The sequence below is a fragment of the Bubalus bubalis genome, chromosome 10 (assembly GCF_019923935.1).
Source record: "Bubalus bubalis isolate 160015118507 breed Murrah chromosome 10, NDDB_SH_1, whole genome shotgun sequence".
NCBI lineage: Eukaryota > Metazoa > Chordata > Mammalia > Artiodactyla > Bovidae > Bubalus > Bubalus bubalis.
The window spans coordinates 92,545,001-92,569,223 of NC_059166.1; the positions used below are offsets into that span (position 1 = coordinate 92,545,001).

Here is a 24,223-nt window from a genome sequence, read left to right on the forward strand (position 1 = left end):
TGACAATCATTAAATGACTGTAACATCAAGCATTTTCTTTTTTCTAGAAAACATTTAATCCAAATTCATAAATGATACATTACTAAACTTCTATCTTGCGCCCATGTTAAGAGGAGAGAAGCCATGATGCAAGGCCATCATTTGAAGCATAATTTCTCTCCTGTAACTTAAGGGCTCACTGGTCCTACCTGCTACCCACACTGTACTTTTTTTTTTGTTACCAGGGAAACTATTGGTCAGTTACTGGTTTTACCTTGGAATATTGCTCGCGATCAAGTTCTTGACTAGAACCAGACCCTGTTGTCTGCTTAAATCGATGCACTTTCATTTTCATCTGTCTCGTTCGCTCCTCCACTACTAAGCTTGCTGCAAAAACACACAACGGGAATCTGTTAAAACACCGAAGCACCTCTGAGGAACCGAATGGTTTAAGACTGCAATGCTTTTGATAATGACTTCAAGTAAAATCTCAAAATGACATGATTAACAAACAAAAGGCAGAAGATCAAACGCTAGCAACTGGGGCTCTAACGAAGAATGTGACTCAAATCACACAGGATGGGGGACACAAAGGTTAGGAACAAAAGCTAAGGACCCTATGTCTTTATCGGAGATGAAATAATATCAATTCTTCATAAGTGATTACGTAAAATTGAATTTGATTGTGAAAATATGCTCCCTATTGAACGAACTGGTTGCTTGTACATACAAAGCGAACACATCACACAAAGCTACACGTGTTTACTGAGACACATACACACCAGGTAACACTGTCAGCTGAAGCAGGCTCCTAAAAACTCTTCTAACGGAAGAGCATCCGCTTTTCTGAGGCATTCTTATTAAATCCTTCATTTCTACCAACCGTTTTTCATGAATATTTGCCAATCTTAAAAACTGGACTTGCTAAAGGAAAAGATTCATTTTCTATTTCTGAAAGCTCTGTCTGACCACAAAAACGAAATTCATACTTCTTGAAAATGTGATATAGAACTTTAGGTTTTTAATTTAAATTGTAAATAAAAGAGTGTATTCCAGTTAAGCCTTTATTAAGCGTCTAAGTAGCGTAGCAGGTGTGATTGTATAGGTGTGAAGTACTGCCTTCAGTAAAGTATGAGCTATTTTAAGTCAGAATCTATCACAAGGAGCTTAAAGACCCTGTCTTTAATTTCTACATTCTTACAAATGAAAAAATAAGAATACAGTTGTGTACATGTACCTGTGTTGTATGAGGACTATGTTTATGCTTTATAACTTATCTTTTGCCAATCTCTGCAACAAGTGCTAGAGTTTATTATTAAGTTGCTTACATACACATATATCTGACCAAAACCCATTGTTTTGTAACGAATGTACTGGGGTTTCTGCCAAGAGGTTTTGTGATTTAAAGGAGAATGGGAATACTGATACATTTAACTGACCTGGTTGTCAATTTCCTCTCTAACCAGGAGTTTATAAAGACACTTGCTAACAAATCTTTTCCACTGCAGTGATTAAACATGGCCTGTGATCCTTGATAAAAGACACTGACATTCACGGAAATTCAGTAAATATGTAGCTTTTGCAGTGTGTCCAAGTAGAGACTAACAGCCCATGAGATAAGTACATGGTGTGAAATGTATGGTCAATGTTTTAATTGTCTTTCCACACCAAGTTATTAGATGTTTTGCTTTGCTTAAAGTCAGCGTTTTAGACAGATGATATCAACTCCAATGACACAGTTAGTGAATGAAGCAGTCACAACACCTGCTTTGAAAATGTTGACTCATGGTTGTAAATGATAACTACTGGGATTAAAGCGTGGCTCAATAAAGACCTTGGGAAGAGCAGTTTCTAAATGTTTTAATTACTGGACAATATATAAGGAGTCATAACAAGTATTACAAAGCAAAATGCTATGCAAGAGAATTAAAATTATTGAAAATGTGAGCTGTACTTAAAGAAAGCCATATACCCAGTGAGAAAATGTACAGGAGTCTGCTGTCTGCCATCTGCCTGTGATGCGGGTAACTCCTCGGTCATCTGCTTTGGGCTTTGAGGAAGACAGATGAACTGTAAGCAGCTGTACTCTACAATTAACGCTTAAAACAAATCCAAGTAATCTCGACTTGTGATAAAAGCGGATTTAAATGATGTCAGCTTAATATTCTCGGCAATGACAGACATTTTAAGAAATTTTTGACATTTCTTGGCCTATAGCTTTGTGACCTTCACATTTAGCACCATGTAATTCTTGGTGGGGAGCATTGAAAAGATTATTTCCCAAGAGCTACAGCCTAAAGTAGTCTGAAATAGTTCTGGTGACTTAACCTTGCCAGGAAAGCACCTCATTTCTTTAAATAAGAGACACAGAATTCCTGGGGTGGGCCTGAGAAACACACAGCAGGGTGGCCAAAAAGTCATGGAAAAATTAAGGAAGATGCTTCAGATTGAAGGTGATGTGTGATTAGCAAAGTACACGCAGGTTACAATTGTCCCTTAGAGAAGACCAGGTTTTTCATCCCTAAGAATGAAGGATGGCTTTCCATCTAATACACCTGGAAGACCCTACAGACAGGCTGGTTTGTCATCAGCTACATATCTCCACGGAGAAGGCGATGGCACCCCACTCCAGTACTCTTGCCTGGAAAATCCCATGGACGGAGGAGCCTGGTAGGCTGCAGTCCATGGGGTCGCTAAGAGTCAGACACGACTGAGCGACTTCACTTTCACTTTTCACTGCATTGGAGAAGGAAATGGCAACCCACTCCAGTGTTCCTGCCTGGAGAATCCCAGGGACGGGGGAGCCTGGTGGGCTGCTGTCTGTGGGGTTGCACAGAGTCGGACACGACTGAAGCGACTTAGCAGCAGCAGCAGCATATCCTCCAGCTATATTTCGTTTTTATTCTTTTCTAAAGGCAAACTCCATCCAGACTAGCAATTCTGAAGGCTTTTCTAAAGTTTACAAAAAGAAATGAGATTTCCTTTCTTTCTTACTCTCATTTCTTTTTCTTTCCCTTTATTAAATGCGGTCTTATCCCCCGCCTCCCGCGCACCGGACGAGGCTGTTGTCTGTGTTGTATCGCTCTCAGGAGGACCTTCTGGTGGCAAGGGCTGTGTGCCCTTCTGCTTTCAGAGGCAGGACAGGGCCACGGCGGATACCAAAGGCGAACTGCAGCAGCAGTGGCAGGGTTTTTAACGACTTTAAAAAATACCAACAACAAACTGAATCCTACAATGGTTCAATGACTTCACTCTGACCTCCCAAAAGTGATTAAGTGATTAATATACTATCTTTATTCCTAAAGAAGTGAAAGTTGACATCCTTTAAGCTGTCAAAGAAAGAAAATCTCCAAATCCTTTTCTTTTCAAAAATCATGACTGGACACCCTTGCCTCATCAGCAGTAATATCGTCTCTATGTCCTCTGTGCTTGCTCTCGGATTCCAAGATCAGAAGTGAAATGCAAACAGCTTATTGTTCACTTATATAAAAAAGTCAGGTAATTACATGTAATTCACATTTTTAAAGAGTATTTCTCTTTATTTCCGGATGGTGTGCACATTAGTGTGTATTCTACAAAAACTCTTGATACAAGTCGTCATGTTGCAGTAAAATTGCTTTTTGTAAACATCAATGAAGAGGCTTCAGTGTGAATTGGGCAGTTCTTTAGCTTTTCTGGAGAAGGAAACGGCAACCCACTCCAGTATTCATGCCTGGAAAATCCCATGGACCGAGGAGCCTGGTGGGCTACAATCCATGGGGTTGCAAAGAGTCAGACACGACTGAGCGACTTCTGTGTGTTAGCTTTTCTACATATTTTGTGTATTGTACATTTTATTTTTCAACTGTACGTTATGGAATGAAATGACATCAATTCTGGATTATTGATGTGTCAATCTAAATAGTAAGAAAATTTATCAGCTAAAATAGAACATTTATCACAAATTGATAAAGAACACATGATTATTAATGTACATGATTTATAGAGAGAATAATATACTTGGTAATGATTAGAAATAAATCCTTGGAATGTGATTAACTCTTCAGTAAGCAGTTAAAAGTAAAATTAACCACAGCCCAGACAGCTCAAATATCTTACTTTGAAAAGAATGATTATTCATTATTAAATTTTTTATATTAACAATGTTAATGCTAATAGCAAAATTAAAATATGAAATAAAATATTTTCTAATTCTTCCATAAATCCTAGCATTAAATTTACATTTTGGGAGCACTCTGAATACTGGTAGCATTGGAAACTAACAAATCATCAAAATGCCAGTCACTATTCCTTTTTAAAAAGATTTTAAATTTGGAGAACATCTGGGTTTTAATTTTTTTTTAATTTCAATACTGCCACATACTAGAGAGTTAAATAACCTTGCTCATGTTTTACAACAAATGTAATTATCACATAATTTCACTTAGTATTTTAATGAAAATATAGCTTCAGTTATAATTCCCATAGAGTGATAGTAATATAATTCATTTCCCCTAGCCACTAGAGTATAATTAACATTGTAATTTTATACAGAAGCTTTTTTTAAAAAGCCAGAATTTTTCACTATGCTTTCTACAAGCTGACTGATGTGTCTGATGTTAAATAAATTATGTCTTTTAAAAAGCAGGTATTAATTTTCCTAAAAGATATTTATTGAATTTCATCTGTTTTCTTTAGATCAACTTTAAACCCTCAGTTAATTTTAAACTCTGACATTTTTATCCAATGAATGTACTTGTATCAAATATCAACTCAACATGTCAATGTATGGCAAAACCAATACAATATTGTAATGTAATTATCCTCCAATTAAAATAAATAAATTTATATTTAAATAAAATAAAATTCTTAAAAAAAAAAGGAAAGTTTAGAACTTTTCTTAGAGTTTAAGTTCTAATGAGGTGGATGAAACTGGAGCCTATTATACAGAGTAAAGTAAGCCAAAAAGAAAAACACCAACACAGTATACTAACGCATATATATGGAATTTAGAAAGATGGTAACAATAACCCTGTGTACTAGACAGCAAAAGTGACACTGATGTATAGAACAGTCTTTTGGACTCTGTGGGAGAGGGAGAGGGTGGGATGATTTGGGAGAATGGCATTGAAATATGTATAATATCATATATGAAACGAGTCGCCAGTCCAGGTTCGATGCACGATACTGGATGCTTGGGGCTGGGGCACTGGGACGACCCAGAGGGATGGTATGGGGAGGGAGAAGGGAGGAGGGTTCAGGATGGGGAACACGTGTATACCTGTGGTGGATTCATTTTGATATATGGCAAAAGTAATACAATATTGTAAAGTTAAAAAATAAAATAAAATTTAAAAAAAGTTTAAGTTAAAAAAAAAACTTGTGAAATCATTTCTTGTCTTCTAAATTCAACAAGGATAACTGATTGGAACACAAAGGGTGAGATTTACTAGAGTTTTTTTAATGGAAAATATTAGATATTATTAAAGGTAAAGACAGAGTAATATAATTACTTATATTTTCATGCTCCATGTTGTGCTGTGAATTCTTAATCCAGTATTATAGGTGATCTTGGGAGAAACTATGAAGAAGCTACAATCATTTGCAAATATTGCATTTGGACCTATATGCACTTTTCTAGATCTATCCTTTCATAAGATTATTAAAGAGGCTTATGACTTAAAATAAAGCTAAAGAATCATTAATAAGTCTTCCCTAATCCATCACTGAAAAATTTTGAAGGTATCACCTCTTCCGAAGAGAAATGTAGTTTTTGGGGAAACTCCTTTGACCTGGTAGACGTTCATGACCTGCTTTAAAACACTGTAAATATCATGGCCCTGTGTAATGTAAGATAATTATTATTTAAACATTAAATTTTCATAAATATATTTTATATATTATTCTTGAATTTACAATTATGTAGATAAAAATTTGTTCTGCTCTTCAAATTCCTTAAGTCTTTCACATTTCTCCCTGTGCATCTAGAAATTAACATGAATTTGCAATTTCAAATGTTTGTGTTTATAGGCGAAACAGACAATCCATACAATTTATTGCTAAACCTACATTTTCAAGTATTCTAGGTGAAATACAAGTATAAAAGGGAATAGAGGTAATGAAAATTTCTGTATTATTAAATATATTAAAGTAAAAAGGTAATGGCGCCCCACTCCAGTACTCTTGCCTGGAGAATCCCAGGGATGGGGGAGCCTGGTGGGCTGCCGTCTATGGGGTCGCACAGAGTCGGACACGACTGAAGCAACTTAGCAGCAAAAAGGCTATTGAGTATTTTTTTTTTATAACAAGATTAGCTAGCACATGTGTGAAAAGTAAAACATGGTAACATTTGTACAGGATAACAACCTTGTCTAAAGCTTGCTACCACACTTTATGAAATTTTAGTGCCTTTGCATCAAAACGAGTTTGGCGACTGTGAAGCCCTGATCTGGATCTAATGTGTCTCAAAGTGATGATAAATGACCCCAGGCCTGAAAGCTGTCAGAATTAAACATATGAGTGAGATATCTGCAATGCCTGTTACTGACAGCCCTGAGGAAAGCCCTTCTCTGAAGCATTTATTTTTACAAATCACTCCTGGTGGGCACTCAAATACAATGAACAATGTACCAGGAAATGTGGAGATTAGAAAGTAATAAAAGATGAAAAAACATGAGCTGACTGAATCTGTAAACTTTGTAAGGTATACACAGCCTGAAGAGAAAGGAAGATGATTTTATATTAGGAAATTCAAGACTGCAAAACTTATCTCTACACATGGGTTTTTAGACTTTAGAGGAACGCAAACTGTTAAGATGTAGGAACATTCTCCACACGCCTGGAAGCAATGGGGTAAAATGGTAAGAACTCAGGACTCAAAAATACTTGGCAGAGATTAAAACCTCAGACACACACCATTCATCAGTGTGAACTTGATCAGTCCTGACATCTCACCTTTATGGAGTTTTCACTTGTAAAGAAAATGGAAACTCTAAGACATCACTTAGAGTAACTTCCTGCTGTTGTAGATTCTGACTCTGTACCGTTTCAATAAATTTTGACATTTTTCCAATATTTTTAAAAAATAGGAAGCTAACAACTTTGTCTCTTGCTCGACTAACGAATTCCAGCATTTTTACTTTTTTTTTTGTTTGCCCGAATTTCCAGCATTTTTACTATTTTCTTTGTTTGCCAATTTACCAAAACCATAGAAATTAAGGGGCAAAAATTACCAGTTATATTTGGTTATTTTTATCATTTTTTTTAAAAGATAAAGCAGTCTTTTTACATCCATCCTTATCTTTGGAGTCATACAAGCATAATAAGCAACTTTGATACAATACCCACATACCCACTTCTCTTGCCTCGACATATAGAATATGTGTATCTAAGGAGTAAATATTTAAAATATTATGACTATACAGCAATGCCCATATTCTGGGTCATTTTCCTAGAATAAAATGAATTTCAATTTGCAAGGGGAGAAATGTGCCCTTTCATGATTCTCTTGGATGTTAAGGATTATGCTACAGTAACATAAACAATAAAATAAAAGATACTGTCTATCCAGGATGAGAAAGATAAAATATAACAAGTAAATAACACATGCAAAGTAAAAAGAACCATATCGCCTTTAAGAATTTGAAAAGAGGCTGTGTTTTGGCATAGAAAATTGAAATGGAATATTGATTTAGAGGAAATAGGTAACTTCTATGTATTATCACTTAAATCTCTTTTGTCTGAAGCCAAAACCCCAAGGTCATCTCCTGTTTTAGCTGATTTTCACTCAACTATCTAAAACAAAGTTCAGGATTTCCAGCCCCATATATCACTTTCAGTGTCTATATAGCCAAGCCCCAGAGTAACAGTGAAAATATTAATCTGATACTGGGCAGATGAGAAAGTCAAATGAAAAATCTGTCATTTGACCCTGCCCTTTTGTTACACAGGTTTAAATAGCTTTTTATGTTTATGTCTGTCTTGAGAGCAAGCACTGTCCTCCTTACAAGGCACTGCATAGAACACAATCTTCTTGAGAGTAGTCCAAGGACTTAAGGCTTCTCTGGGAACACAAAGGGTCACACTGTTCATCCCCAGGATCTCTTAACATGTTTATCCATCATTTTTTGTTAATCCAATTACACTGGAGGCAACAGAATCTATCTTGAAAGGTTTGATGTGGCATAACTACTAAATTCAATGTCTCCTTTCTTTTTTGCAAAAAGTGTTGACAAATTTTAAAGTTTACAAAACAAAATTACAGTATTTAGGGGAAATATACAGCTTTAGAGGAGAAAACCCAAAAGGTCTATTCATGGCTAGACATCCACCTTTTATCTTCTCGCAGAATCAGGGAGGAAGGAGCAAAACTCTTCTCCCTCAAGGGTGCATTTCTGGCAAACTGACACCTGGTCAATTCAAGTGTTAAATACTTCAAAACTTTACAAGTCTTTAATACTATTATAAAGCATCACATTTGAATCAACAGAACAGAAAAAAATGGGTCCAAACCAAGAGTTCAGAACTACTGTACATGGACCACTTTCATATGTCCCTAAAGTTTAAAAAGAAGGCTAGAGGTGGGAGAGGGGTTCAGGATTGGGAGTACGTGTACAACCGTGGCGGATTCATGTTGATGTATGGCAAAACCAATACAATATTGTAAAGTAATTAGCCTCCAATTAAAATAAATAAATTTAAACTAAAAAAGAAAAAAAAATAAAGACAGTAATCTAAAACAAACAAACAAAAAAAGAAGGCTAGAATGACAAACATAGTTATAGGTTTGTGACAAAAAGAGAAATGGACCAGTTTGATGCTTTTACTAACAGAGCTCTAAATGTTTATGACTAAACATTCATGAATATTCATCATAAGTGTTCAAGAAAAGCAAAGCCCTAGAAGATTAAATAACTTGAAATCTTTACACACAGTAACATCAAATGAATCACCTGGGTAATATGCAGTTAAGAAAAATGTGAATAAAGCCAAAATCCTTTTCTACATAATGACAGTTAAAATAATTCTGCCTCCATGGATTCACAAATAAATTAGTTTACTTATATTGGCAAAAGCCAAGAGACATGATTTTTCTCCTATAACATGTTTCAAAAGCAACTCCATAAACAATAAACAATATAACATAAAACCATTAAAATGATGTTTTTCACTTTTAATCTGAATTATTAATGCTAATAGTTCCATAAAGATTATAGGTTGAGTGCTTGCCATTCAAACTACTCTTGTCAACCCTTCAAAAAGAAGAGACAGATAATTTATTGGAGCATTTTTCTAACAGAAGTTTAAAAATTCAGTTGACTAGAAATAATCCTTAAATGGCCCTTATGACCTGCTTACAATAATTATTATATATTTTATTAGTTAAACAGGACCACAAAACAGATGCTAGCTCATTCCTTTTCAAACCCTTTAGTTACTTGAACTCTAATTGCACTTCATTCTCCCTATGGGTAAACTACACATTTCTTATGATAAAGGGAAGTCTACTTGTAGAAAAGACAGTATAATAGGTTTTGTTATTGTTTCAAATTGCTTCCAAAAGGCAAAAAGTTAATGTACTTTAGAGATCCTATCTTAAAGGCATATAAATTAGAAACTTATTATGATAATAACATTTTTTCTCACCTGAAGCCTTTTAATTTCTGGTTCTGTTTTGATCTTCTTATATCATTATTTCGATGCCCCCAAACTACATGCATGGGCTCTTTAAAACTGTCCAAGAAATGTAGCAGAGAGGGAAAAATTGGCTTACTTTGAGAAGGAAGGATTTAAAATATGCCTATAAAACAGTCTGTGAATCCTAGAAAGACAGGGTACCTGAGCTTCCAACATACAAAGAGGAGGTGGGAAAGAGGTAAACAAGCTGGTGTGAACGTTTCTATTTCCTCAGTTAACTTTTCAACGCGGGACGGCGTCATCTTAGTCCGAATACAGTGGTTTCCTTTTCTCAGGGTTCGCTTGAAGAGCAAGCCAGGGATTGGAAGATCTGGCTGAGTGATATAAAACTGGGTCACAGGGGGCAGCAGGGCCCCTGAGTGGGCCTCCTCCACGGGAGGAGGAGGTGACCGTGACCCGAGGGAGTGGCCAGGACGCGGGCTGCGGCTTCACGGTCCAGCTGTGTCCTGCAGCAGCTCTGCTCTTCCGGGCATCCTCTGCCCTCTTTCTATAAGAGGAATCACTACACCTTCCTTCGGCTTGTCCTGGGTCATTACCCTGATTATGCAGTGTCAGCCCTCAGTGGGTGCTTGGTCAGTGCTGAATGTGGGAGAGGCGGCCGAGCAAAGTGGTTCAGCACAAGGGCTCCAAAGTGAGGCTCAAGCCCCGATTCCTGGCCAAGCACTTCCCCAATGAGCAGCTGACCTGGGGTCTGGCTCTGCATCTCTCTATGCTGTAACTCCCTCAGTTGATAAATGAGGCTACGGATAGTTATGTCTCAAGTTGGGGCAGAAATATGATGAGATGAAGAGATGACCCTCTTAGTCAAGACACTGACCTAGAGGAAGTGCCCTATAATCTCTAACTCATATTACAAATGTTCAGTATATTATACCTCTCTGGATGTGTTTTACAAAATACGCTTGAAAATTATATACTGGTCCCCTACGTCCCCTTTGGGTAGGGTGACCTGGTGATCTTGCCCAGAGCTTTCCTGGTTTTAGCACTGAAAATCTTGTGTCTTATGAAACCTCATAAATCCTGGACAAACTGGAAACATCTTACAAATTTGCCTGCAATTCATCAAAAGCCACCTCTCACTAGGGGTCCTGTAAGCCTGCTGGCTGTTATCTCCTGCAGTTAAGGCAGTACCTACCACTCAGGGAGCACTCAGGATAACCTAATTCTAAATACAGTTGACCTCAGAAAGGTCAGCTCACAGCAGCAGGGTTTCTATGCAAAATAAAACGTTTTCTTTCCTATGGGGCAGGTGAACCTACAATCTGACTCAAAAGAAATTTCTTGAATTTGCTTATATCTTTTCCAGGTTGCCCACGCTTTTCATGGCTAAGCTGTGGCTCCCTTAAATCCCAGGAGAGAAATGCAGCATCCTGGACTGCTCTCTGCCTTACTGGCTGCATTTGGAAACAAGTCTCTTCGATTGTTTTCAGTCACATGGTACATGCCATGAAGCTTATCTACATCCCTGTCCCAGGAAGACTTGGAAGAATGATGACACACCTCAGTTAGGACAAAAACGACCTTGTTAAAATGTAACCACCTGACATGCTCTGCAGTGAGGCTGCAGAGGTCCATACTTCCTACACTTATAGTTGTACAACCCATCAATGTTGCACTGTTTTGATTAGTAAATTAAAGCTTTGGCTAGCTATAATATAGGGGGAAGAGCTCTCCAACTGAACAATTATTATACTTATTTTCGGCTAAATGAATGAGGTCATTGACCCATCTCCAACATAACATCTTTTAGCATACTAAAATTTATCTTGCAAGTCTAAACAAATTCTTCTGAATGTAAGCACAAATGCATTGGCCATTTTTGTACTACTGAACCTAAATTTGTGTTTCTGATACCTGAATTAAGAATGCAAGATGGCCAGAAATCTATGAAAAATCTAGGGACCAAAGCCTAGGATCTCATAACATCTTGATCTGAATAACATTTAATTTTTATTAATATCTGTTCATTGCCTAGTATTTCAGACACTTTGTCAGAATATGTATTAAGTGCTAGAATATAAATAAATTTTCATAAACTCAAACTAATATAAGTACTTGAATATTACCTCGATTTTCAATCTATGACATTGAGAGATATAACACATACTTCACTGTACTCAAAGTTAGGAATATAAACTTGGGATTTGTGCCTATTAAAATAGAATGCAATGAAGTATAGAGGAAGGTGGTCCGAAGTGGGAGATGGGCTTGTAATCTATGTCACATCACCAGAGTGGATGGGTAAATCTCTGAACCTCTCTCAATCTGAGCTTTATCTTTCACAAAAGGTCCTCTCAGGACTAACTTTTAGAGTTACTGGGAACAAAAATTACATCATCAAGCTACAAATAGGGAGCAAAGGTACTTTTGTTAAATTATGTAATATTTTAGCATTGCTAATATTATTTCTTTAAGCTGAAATCTCACATTCAAATATTTAACTATCAAGCTAATAGTCACATCTAATAAGATGGCACATGAGAGTGGGCTGATGTCTGCATCTACATGAGATTCAAGTACAAAGACCAAATATCACATGTGATTTGAAGGGCCAGGGCAGGTCAGCAAGGTGGCAAAACAGCAGGATAAACGGTTTCCCTCCAGTGTCCCTCAAGAAGGAAGAACTGATGGATGTTCTAACCCTCCTGGGGCCAAGAGGAGCAGGAATTCTGGCAGCCACTTTCCAATACATGACTGCAGGGGGCCAAATATTCCATAAGGTTACTGCATAAGGTTAGAAGGAAAACCTAGGGATTTTCTACTCCTTTGCATCATAGACAGTAACCATTAAACCCTGTATCTATGAATGCAAGGGAATGCAAAAAACATAAAATAAATATGCTACTCTTTTCTAAAGAGAACTGCTTTCTAGTTGTCAGTGTCAAAAATTAAATTTTGAAGCAAAAATACTTTTAATTTTAATCCTCTCTTCTTTGATGTGAACTGCTCACAATACAAAACAATTGACACCAAATGTCCTACAAAATCAATGCAGGCAAAAAAGCTATCTGTTAAATAATGTAGCTCATTATTTTAAAAAATGCAGTTACATAACTCATATACTATGAGAGAAAAGAAACAATATTCAATTGTTAAAAAGTTACGTTAATATTTACCTTTTGTGGATGAGTTATATTTTTCTTGTTCTTCAATGAATTAAATGCACATAATGATGGAAACAAAAGAAAGAAATCAGCAAATTTATAGTTAGACATGGAAATGTGAATCAACACAATGGCATGAATAATAAAAATATGTAACATATAATGTGATATGACAAACTTTAATGACAAACCATGAAGAAGTCTCAAACATGGCACTAAAATCAATCAAAGAAAGAATGAATGCAACAATTTAAAGATTTTAAATAAAAGCATAAACATTGGGAAATTAATATATTTAGAATTTGAAAAAGTATATTTTGTGTTACTTTTCTTGCCTTTGAAGAATTGCACAATATTTCAGCACCCACTTAACTAAGACATTTTAATCTTAATATATCATGACAGTTTATTATAACTGTACTTAAAAGCATATTTAATATTCAAAACTAACATTTTAATTTCAAAAATGATAGCCTTTCAGATAATTTAAAATAGTATATAATAAATGAAAACATAAATTCCATTTTTTGGTAGGTCGTAGGCATTTTCTTTTCACTGTGGAAAGTATTCTAGAACATTTTCCACCTGGAAAAAAAATACATTCTACTTCAAGTAATCCTTTCCTCCTTCTCAAATTAATTATATTAAACTATTTCAAAGTGAAATGTTCTCTGGAGACTATATTTCTCACACATTTCTTATGCATTTATCTACCTCCTTGTTGGCACATCCACTACTGAGAAACAATGGCCTATCTAGATATTTTGAAGGGGCGTGCCATTAATGTTAGGTAGCAGAATACCAGAACAACAACAACAACAAAATAATTGGCACATTGTGTCAGTTTATGAATGATCTTTAAATAGATTCTCTTAAAAAAAAAAAAAACCCCTATGCTGCACACACATATAAAACATCACTTGGTTGGCTTCAGGAAACCATCCATTTTAATGCAACTGATTATCTTGCTTTCCGTCTCACACTACCTTGGGTTACATTGGAATACAACATTGGAATATACCCAGAGTTTCCTGAAAGCCTCTGCTCTCAGTTATCACATACCTTTAGAGTTACCTAAATGTTAAGGCTTCTTTTTCAGCTACTTTATCTCAAAATCTGCATCATAACTACAACTCTGCTTCCTCCCTAACTGTAACGTAATCAGATTCCATGTAGAAAATAGGCTAGCATTCCTAATTTTTAAAAGAAATTTTAAAATACATTTTTAGAAGTTTAAGTAAATGTGTTTTGTTAGATTAGCCTTTTATATATATATATAGTTTTCATTGTACAAAGAGAGAGAATGGTAGAACTGAATTACAATGAAGAAAATAAGCATCCAAGCAATCTATGGATCCTAAACACAATAATGCAGATAATTATATTCAGAAATTATGCATGAATAAAATTATAAGTTCATCAAGAAGTTATAACACTATTCAGGAATCTAAATCATTTGAAATATTCACTCTTACCAACCAATTGTCAACTCAGTTCTTTTAATAAAATACAATTATCCTTTGTTAAAAATTTTTTTTTAAGTAAAAATAAACATAAAATGAGACTGGAAAGAAGGAAGTCAAATACGGTAGGGCCTTCATTGATTGTAAATAAACTGCATTTGGCATTAGTCTTCACAGAACACAGAAGTAAATTTTAACATATAATATTAAAGAAAAAAATGACATGATTATATAGCCTTAAGAACATCAATGAACTCCATCTTCAGTAAAATGAGCTAAATTCTATTGAGCCCATGAATAAAATTAGATGTTGATTTTTAAAAACATATTCTAGGAAATACAAAGATGTCATGTGAACTCTTCAGTTTGAAATAGATCCATAATAAGATGAAGGTGGGCAGTATCATCATTTACCAATGTCCTGAAGCACAGAGTAACATCATATAGTAAATCAGATCCATTTTAATTATAGAATACACAGATAAAATAGTACATGCTTGTTATATTTTTAAAAGGTTGTATCTATACGACTCTTGATGAGCTTTAGGAACCTCAAATAGCAAGTGGCTAGGAATATATTTGTGATACTAACTATCAAAATAACTCCACCAATTTCATTCTCAGTCAGTCCTTTCTTCCCACCTCAATTCAATCCTTACAAATTGGTGATTTCTCTGAAAGACAACTGTGAATACGAATATCATAAAGCAGTAATGTTGATTGACATTAACAACCAAACATGAGCTTAAAAAAAAAAAACAAAACACAAAGTCTAGCATACATTCCATCTTACTTTGTAGAAGCAAGTCTTATTTCTATAGATTAATAAAACTATAATCTCACTATATGAGAGTTATATTCAATACCCTCATATGCTTTTGAATCTTAAGTGTTTTAGCAACTGGAGGAAATGCAAAGAATTTTAGGAACACAAGATTTTTGGATATCAATCTTTAGCACACTATGGCCAGTAGTGAGTCTGCAGCTGAACACTAGAACCTGTAGTTCTTTTGGTTGTGCAACAGGAGTCCGTGACTGGATACTTTAAACAAACACCACATTTTTTAAGATAAATTTTAAGACAATTTCATTTAGACTATTGCTAATTACAGCCTTAATAACAATAATTATGAATTATCTTCTCAAAATGTTCCCAAATAAGAGAAAGTTTGTTAAAGACATGAATTGAGAATTCCCATGAATTAATTGCTATTTTAGAAAAGAAAGTCAGAGTTTCACATAGCCTTTTATTTTTCTGATTAGCTAAATGAATAAGCTTATAATGACCCTGAATATTAAAGCACAGCATATCAACAGGACGCATGATTTTTAAAAAAGAATACAAATTCAGAATTTATTGTAGCAACATTTTTCTGTCAATAAGATGACACTTCTTAAAATCTACACTAATTTTCTTATAACCAAGTATTCTGTGTACAAACTCTGTCATATCAGTCTTTGCAAAAACATATTTATCTTTTTTGACCACTAATATTTCAATGATACATTTAGCAAAGTGCTTTACGTGAGTAGAACACATATTCAGCAATATAGAAGGAAATATACAAGTTTTACATCAACAACAATCAACACTGTTGAAAAAAATATTCAAAATGTTAACCTTTCAGTTTTTCACAGGGATGAAGATTTTTAATACATGTTTTAAATATAAGTCCACTGTATTCACATTACAACCCCAAATTAAACATTATTTCACTAACTTGTTTAAGAAATTTATGATAACATTTACTGATAACATATCATTTCACTTACTGAGAAATGGGAAGGCACTTTGAGTCACATGAAGAAATCTGACTCTTTCAACTGTGTTTAACTCTTGGCCAGGTAGCTTACTGAATTTAATTTCCAGGAAAATATATCCCCCACTCCCACCCCCTCTCTATCTAGAAGATAAAAACAATGGGTATATGCTTAAAATAAGGGAAATTTAAGTGAAGTTAACTGTTTAAAGACCCTAAAATGTGTTTTCTAAGTCAGTTTTTAATCATCAGACATATGAAAAATACGAGCTATTGCAAGTAAGTTAAAATGAAAAAACACTAGCAAAGCGTTTAATACGATTGTTTCATTTAAAAATATTTTAAAAATAAGGTTAAATAAGTCTTCCTTTAACACCAAAAATACCGTATTGTACTGAGGTCTTTAAAGTTTTGTTTTTTCTCCTTGGTACCGTTGGAAGAAGTATCTCTAAGGGCTCGTTTTTTTCTTTTAACCGACCATCTAAAATTTATTCATTCACTCACTTAGCAAAAACAGCACAGAGGCACCAATTGTTATAACCAGGTGCTGGGAATAAAGCTCTAGGTAACTTGAGTTCTTAGGATTCATCCGACTACATGCAACCAGAATATGATTCTGTTAACTGAAGGCATATATAAAGGGGGGTTTCTCGAACCCAGGCTTTTGGCCAGGCTCCCTCTGTGGATACCTTGTTCTATGCTGCCGCTTCGCACGGGCACCTGCGGGAGCTGCCTGCCCCGGCGGCTGCTGAAGGCGGCGTCCATGGGCGGGGACCGGGTGGGGCTCGCCTGCCGGTGCGTCCTGCGGGGGGAGACAGAGAGGGACAAGTCACACGATGAAACGCCGGAGGGCCCGACAAAAATCCCTTACTTCTTCCTGCTACTATGAAAAGAGACATAAAACCCCTAAGTGGGCCTTTTGAAGTAAAATCAAATTATCTTACATGGTGTGCATAAAATGACTATGACCAAAAAAGGTGCTAAAGGAGAAAAGATTTCCGCCACTGACAGTGCTGCAGGATGAATTCCTGAACCGGGCAGAACTGAACACACTTCTTTTCATAAACTGTGTATGAAGCTGTGACTTGCTGTTCAGGTATCCATTTTCGGTAGTACTGGACGGAATGTATGTACTCACAGCCTCTGAATCTTTACAATGTGTGTCAATTATTTAAGAAAGGCTGTTAGACTGCTACAATTAAATCCATATAAGTGACGAGAGTAGTTATAGCTACAGACTTTTATAAGCTACCATTCACTTGCAATTTATTTTTAAATAGGAAAAGTCTGAAAAGATATGTATAAAAAGAACCTTGGGCACATGCTATGAAATATCCTGAGGAACAGATCAAAATTACAAATATAAATTTAAGAAGCGTGCAGATACATTACTACTGTACCGGAGTAAGCTGACCTCTATCTGCTGTTATTCAAACTTTTTTTTTATACTTAAGAACTTTAAAGCACTCTCAGAATTTTGTAAACAAAGATGAAAGACTTTTTTTTCCCTTCTAATTCCTCTTATACATTTTAAAGCAAATATACATTTAATTCCAGGCAATTTCTTATAAAGAATTTCACATAATTAAAATAAAAGTATATATGAATATGCCACAAACAGATGGAAGGACGTAACACAGGCAAGTTCAGTTTTCAGTGATGGCTAGTTGGCAGGAAGTATAGAAGAGAAGGTCACCAGCACAGTGAAGGCAGATGCAGGCAAGGGTGGATGTGGAGGGGTTTAAGTGTCACAAAGAAAGGATCAAGAGCTATGGTGCCGTAATGAGTGACAGTGGCGAGAGCTCAGGAAGGCACGACACCACAGCGACACCTGGAGGCAGACACTGAACAGCGACCTTGTCAGGAGCGGAGAAGGTGGCGCGGACCCTCCGGGGGCAAGGTGGTGCATAGAGCAGAGTGTTCTGACACTAGGGTGCTCGCTCGAGCGGGAGCGAGCGGGATGTTTCCCCCTAAGGACTGGCTGATCAGTCGCTCTCGCGGCTGCGTATCCCCTTCTAGAAAGACATGGTGGGAGAACCCTAAAACATTAGGGTCAGAAAAGATCTTCAGTCAGCAGGTCACATCCACTTTGATACCAGCACATCTGTCCAAGGAAAACCTGGTTACTCGTACAAGACAGTGATTTTTAAAACCCAGGAGCAAACCCATCACAATGTTACTGAACGGGACTTCACATCAAACCGACGCGTTATTGGGAACGTGCAAGCCCAGTGGTCCTGAGAGGACCCATCTGGGTTCCTCCAGGGAGACAAGCCTTCAAGGCCCACAGGGCCGAGACTTCGGACTCTTGTGTCTTACTGAGCTGATCTCTGGTGCCTGGAACACAGCAGCACAGAGACCAAGACCTCAGTAAAGAGATTAGGGCTGCACGAGTGAGCACCATCAGGACAATGAACCGGGGGAAACTTGAAGCACTTGCCTTCCAAAAGGAGCAATACACTCAGCGCATTCACAATGTTCATAATTGTACTCTGCAATAGGAAGTTCCTACCAAACAGCAAACGGAAGCTGTCTTCTGAGGTTAATTTAAATAGATCAACAAATTAAAATGATATAAGGTAGAGAATTCTTTGCTTTTGAGCTGACTAAATGTGAGTGGCTGATATATGGATAAAAACACATCCTCTAATGCATAAAAGTATCAGAAAGGATATTTGTCCATATATTGACAGCTGTTTTAATATAGTGTTCAAAATTATTCTGAAGCCAATTTCTAAATTAAGGATTAAGAATTAAAAACTGATGTTTACATGTGAATAGATGTATGTATATATTATATATATACACTTCTTTAAAACATGTACATTTTTGCTTTATCATTTTTTGTATTTTAAATAAAGTGCACATTTAAAATACCTAATCTGTATTATTTTTCATAGTCACAGAAGCCAAGAAATAACACTTCATCCTTTTGAAAACAATGCTGTAATATTCAATTAAGTAATTTAAAGTGGTGAGTTAAGAATCCATACTGATCACTACAGGAAGTAGTGATACATTAATTACCAAGTGCTTTATTCAACTTTCATTCGGATTGACAATATTTCTCTTAAATAGAATGTCTTTTGCAGCTGTGATTATATTGATTCAGGGTATATCCTCTATTTTCAAACAATAAAATGGGAAAATGTCAGATTTTAGAGCATAAAAAGGTACAGCTTAGGTATCTAATGTGCATTTAACCTTTTTGAGCTCTGGATTAATGCTGCATCAGACCCTAAGGCATATCCAGAAACCTGGATGGTCATTTTGATTTCTGAGTTAATGGAGGAAAGCCCTGGCATCATGTATCAAAACTGTTCATTCATTCTGGATTGACTTCTCACATGAACTCAGCTCTATATAATTAACCTACATGGGAAGGATCAAGGTATGATCAAGTCCTTTCCAATGATAAATAATGAGTTTTAATCTATTATTCTTTAAAAGTCATTATCATGAGAATAAACTTCAACACTCCCTTGTACAAAATACACTTTAATGTGGTTTGAAAGTTTAATAATATAGTTTTTACCCTAGTCCAGACAAATTTCACAGATCTTGCAATTTCACTAAAATCTTGCTTCATTTCTTAATGCAATTCATAAACTAAAAGAACTTCCTAAATGCAACCTGAAATGTAAATAAATTATATGAGTCTATACGGCCATAAAGTAAATGACAAAAATATAAAAAGCACATTTTGCTGGTGGTCCAGTGGTGAAGACTTTGCATTTCCACTGAAGGGGGCATGGTTTCAATTGCTGGTTGGGGAACTAAGAGCTCCCATGCCTTGAGACATAGTCAAATATCTATCTGTCTATTTAATTTGCCACTTATTTTGTATAAATATAGAAAAGTAATTTCAGGGGCAAATAAGTGCAAATTCATTTCTTGATGAATGTTACACAGATCCTCCCAAGCCACGAGCTTTCAGGGCCCAGGAATAGTGTGCCCTGTTGGGGGTTAATTACTTAGTGCCAGGGCTGTTTTTCCTTTGAAACCAATCACAAGTCCCTCAGGAACAAAACAGCTTCTGATCCCCCCCACCCCCTGCCATCTATAACTAGTATGGAAGCACGGACTCCGAGAAGGAGTGGAAACTGTTCCGCCTGAGGATAAAGGAGGCTGGATCACAGGAGCGGGGCAGAGGGGAGTGACAAGGCAAGGGCTAGAGAGAGACGGGCCAGGCTTTGGAGAAAGAGATGGTGGAGCCAAGTTTGTTTCATAGGAGAGGAAGGAGGGTGAATCAGGAAATTCTGAGGTCCAGGAGTGAGATGGGAGGAAATCCAGACTTTTCCATGAAATGGGATGTGCTGAGAAAGTAAAGGTATCTGAGGGAAAGAGACCAGCAAGGAGCAGGACAGAGGATGGACAGGGAGTGAATGATGGAGAAGGGGGGTGATGGGAGCAAGTGTTCCTCACCAGGCATCCACATGGTGCTGTCTGCATACGCCAGACTCTAGCGTGTCTGTCTGTGTACATGCATGTGCTGTGGTGTACATATCACATACATACACATGTGTCCTTTTTTTGCATTCTCACAACAGCTCTTCAAAGTATTGTCATTCCTGTGTTATAGATGGGAAAACTGGGGGCTTGTAGTGTGAATTGCAAAAAGACAAATAACTAGCTTGATTAAGGCAGGACCCACAGAGTATATGAAGCGCCTACACTGCTCTCTTTTCTGCCTTTGAGACAGGACTGGCTTCTATTATCATGAGATGAAACATGGTAATATCGATGTATTGTTCATCTTACAAAACAAAACATAAATGCATGTCCAGTAACAGATTGTTTGACAAGATTTAATAGAATCATATTTTGAGAGTTTATAGGAACAAAATATATGGAAAATGGTATTTAATGAACATCAACTCTGCTTCATATGTCTACACATAACATACTATTGAAATAAAAATAGTGAGGGTTCTAGAACAAAATATGAATTCAATCTAGCTACAACTCCAGTTCACCATCTCCAAATGAGTTTCTAAATATTTACTGCTGAGTTCAACCCCTGCCTACTCTCTTCACTTAAGACTAGTGTTCCTGAACTAAAGTTAATATTTCCCCACCAAAATCTTAGCTTGTTAGACATTTCTGTTGCTGCAAGGAGACTTGCAGTACATTGCTTCTATTGCTGCTTAAAAGTAGAGTCCTTTTTTAAAAAAATTACTTGTTAAAGGATAGACATGCATGAGGTACTTAAGGTCACCATGGTTCCTCCCGTGGTGACTGCCTTTTTCCAGGAGCACCAGCACAGCAGAAAATGAATGTGTACGCAATTCTAAATACCAGCCCTGACCAAACACCCCCCCACTCAGGATTCAGAAAGCAGGTTCCACAAGAAGAAAAGTCCCCAGAGCAGGACGTGCAGCAGTGCTAACAGTCCGCAAAGCTCAACACACATGAGGGTGAAAAGATACACATTTATTTACTAAGGAGCTTCCTCAGAGGGTCTGAAGCTCTACTTCAATGGTTAGGCATGTAAGTCAGAAATCAGTTCTGCCTTTACTCTATCTAGAAATGGTTATCATAGCTTTCAAAACATTTTATTACACAGCTATTCCTGAAAAGGTCACTTTTTTTGAGGCCAACAAAGGGCCTTAAGAGTTATGATCGTCACACAGCAAATTCTGCCTGAGGCCAAGATGGGTCTGTGTGCTGGGGCTACTCTGGGTTGCCGTCAATTCCTGAGGCCAAGAATCAGTGTCCACAGCATTCATACTGTGGCCTCACTCACCTGTAGCTGAACATCAACTTAGAAGGTATCGTTAAAAGAAATGAGTGCTAACGTAAACCTAGAAAATCCAGGCCAATTCCTCTATTGTAATGAGCTATTCATCAATTCCCTTGAAAGCTAAGCATGTGACTTACACTCTAATAAAAATCAATGAGGAGCTTTAATTATAATCAAAAAAATTCAAATACCTAACAGGCTTGAGTTTTCTACATGAAACCTACAAGAAAAGTAAGTAATGGTAAGAGTAATATGAATATGGCCCTTAGACTTCCCTGGTGGCTCAGACGGTAAAACGTCTGTCTACAATGCGGGAGACCTGGGTTCGATCCTTGGGTTGGGAAGATCCCCTGGAGAAGGAAATGGCAATCCACTCCAGTACTATTGCCTGGAAAATCCCATGGACAGAGAAGCCTGGTAGGCTACAGTCCATGGGGTTGCAAAGAGTCGGACACAACTGAGCGACTCTCCTTCTTCTTAAGCAAACATTTGAGACTAGGGGGAATGGAATCCCTTCTCTTCTTACTGGAGGGGAGATTTGTGATTATCCACACACATGTGGTGGCTCAGAATGCAAAGAATCTGCCTGCAGTGCAGGACACCCAGGTTTGATCCCTGGGTTGGGAAGATCCCCTGGAGAAAGAAATGGCAACACACTTCAGTATTCTTGCCTGGAGAATTACATGGACAGAGGACCCTGGAGGGCTACAGTCCATGGGTTGCAAAGAGTTGGACACGACTGAGTCACTAACAGCAACAACACACGTGTTCAGTGTTGCCAGGCATGACACTCAAATATCCCTCATCTGGAGGAAAACACGGTCAGTTGACTCTAGAATCATCTAACATTTTGTAAAACTGTATCTTACTGTCAAAAAACCTTGTTCATTGATTCTGGAAAATGACACATGGTAGATATTTAACTAGCAATTGTTAAATGAATTAAAAAGGCCTCAATGGAATATAATGAATATGTAACTTGAGGAAAATTTTTAATCTTGTGAAAATAAATGGGAGGAACTTAAGTAATTTACAACCTGGCAAAGAGACTGTATTATAATTAGATTTATTGAGAGTAAAGAAAATGTAAACAGTTACACAATCAGTATTTTCATTACATTCTTCTCATTTACCATCTAGCTAGCTAGCCATGTATCTATTTCTGTCTGTCCACCTATGTATGAATGAGTGCTTGTATGCATGTATGTATGTATGCATGCTGTTGTTGTTCAGTCCCTAAGTTGTGTCCAACTCTTTGTGACCCCATAGACTGCAGCACGCCAGGCTGCCCTGTCCCTCACTATCTTCCTGAGTTTGCTCAAACTCATGTTCATTGCGCCCGTGATGCCATTCAATCATCTCACCCTCTGTGGCCTCCTTCTCCTCCTGCCCTCAATATTTCCTAGCATCAGGATCTTTCCCAATGAGCGAGCCAGTTATTCTCATCAGGTGGCTAAAGCATTAACCAACAAAGTATTGAGCGAAAAACACTCTCACTTTTTCAGGAAATCTTGGTTTCTACTAGGCCATTATGGCAAACTAGGAATTCTGCAATGGAAAGCAATCCCTTCTGAATTATCCTGATGTACTCACTTGCTGCTGCTGTGCTCTATGTAAGTTCTGAGTCTGAAATTTCAAAGTTGCCTACGGAAGGTATCTTCTAGAGTTTATTTGGGAGGAGAAAAAGTGGAAAATTCACTTTAAATTGTATAAAGTGAGTGTCATCATCAGTCCTTCCAATGAATATTCAGGGTTGATTTCCTTTAGGATTGACTTGTCTGAACTCCTGGTAGTCCAAGGGACTCTCAAGAGTATTTTCTAGCACCATAATTCAAAAGCATCAATTCTTCAGCACTCAGCCTTCTCTATGGTTAAACTCTAACATCCATATATGAACCTTGTCAGCAAAGTGACATCTCTGCTTTTCAATATGCTGTCTAGATCTGTCATAGCTTTTCTTCCAAGGAGCAAGCATCTTTTAATTTCATGGATGCACTCACCATCTGCAATGATTTTGGAGCCCAAGAAAATAAAATCTGTCACTGTTTCCACTGTTTCCCCATCTATTCACCATGAAGTGATGGGACCAGATGTCATGATATTAGTTTCTTGAATGGTGAGTTTTAAGCCAGCTTTTTCACTCTCCTCTTTCACTCTCATCAAGAGGCTCTTATTCCTCTTCATTTTCTGCCACTAAAGGAATATCATCAGCATATTTGTGGTTGTTGATATTTCTTCCAGAAATCTTGATTCCAGTTTGTGATTCATCCATCACTGCATTTTACATGATGTACTCTGCATATAAGTTAAAAAAGCAGGGTGACTACAGCCTTGACATACTCCTTTCCCAATTTGGAACCAGTCTGTTGGTCCACGTTTGGTCCTAACTGTTGCTTCATTATCTGCATACAGGTTTCTCTGGAGGCAGGTATGGTGGATGGTCTGGTATTCCCATCTCTTTAAGAATTTTCCACAGATTGTTGTGATCAAGACAGTTAA

The 24,223-nt window shown here is 36.9% G+C and overlaps 1 protein-coding gene across 48 annotated transcripts in view; it reads right to left on the reverse strand.

Moving 5' to 3' along the window:
- RIMS1 (regulating synaptic membrane exocytosis 1) overlaps window positions 1–24,223 on the reverse strand; it is a 596,845-nt gene that overhangs the window by 109,177 nt on the left and 463,445 nt on the right. For 14 of the 48 annotated variants that reach the window (XM_044924522.2, XM_025294908.3, XM_044924531.2 and 11 more), the window contains 2 exons: window positions 16,671–16,783; window positions 254–366 (listed from right to left, as the gene is read on the reverse strand). In XM_044924522.2, coding sequence (XP_044780457.2) covers window positions 254–366; window positions 16,671–16,783 — 226 coding nt within the window. Of the gene's footprint in view, window positions 1–253; window positions 367–9,603; window positions 9,633–12,770; window positions 12,801–16,670; window positions 16,784–17,837; window positions 18,021–24,223 lie in introns of those variants that run through there. The other 34 variants (XM_025294888.3, XM_025294886.3, XM_025294929.3 and 31 more) reach the window with 6 other exon arrangements.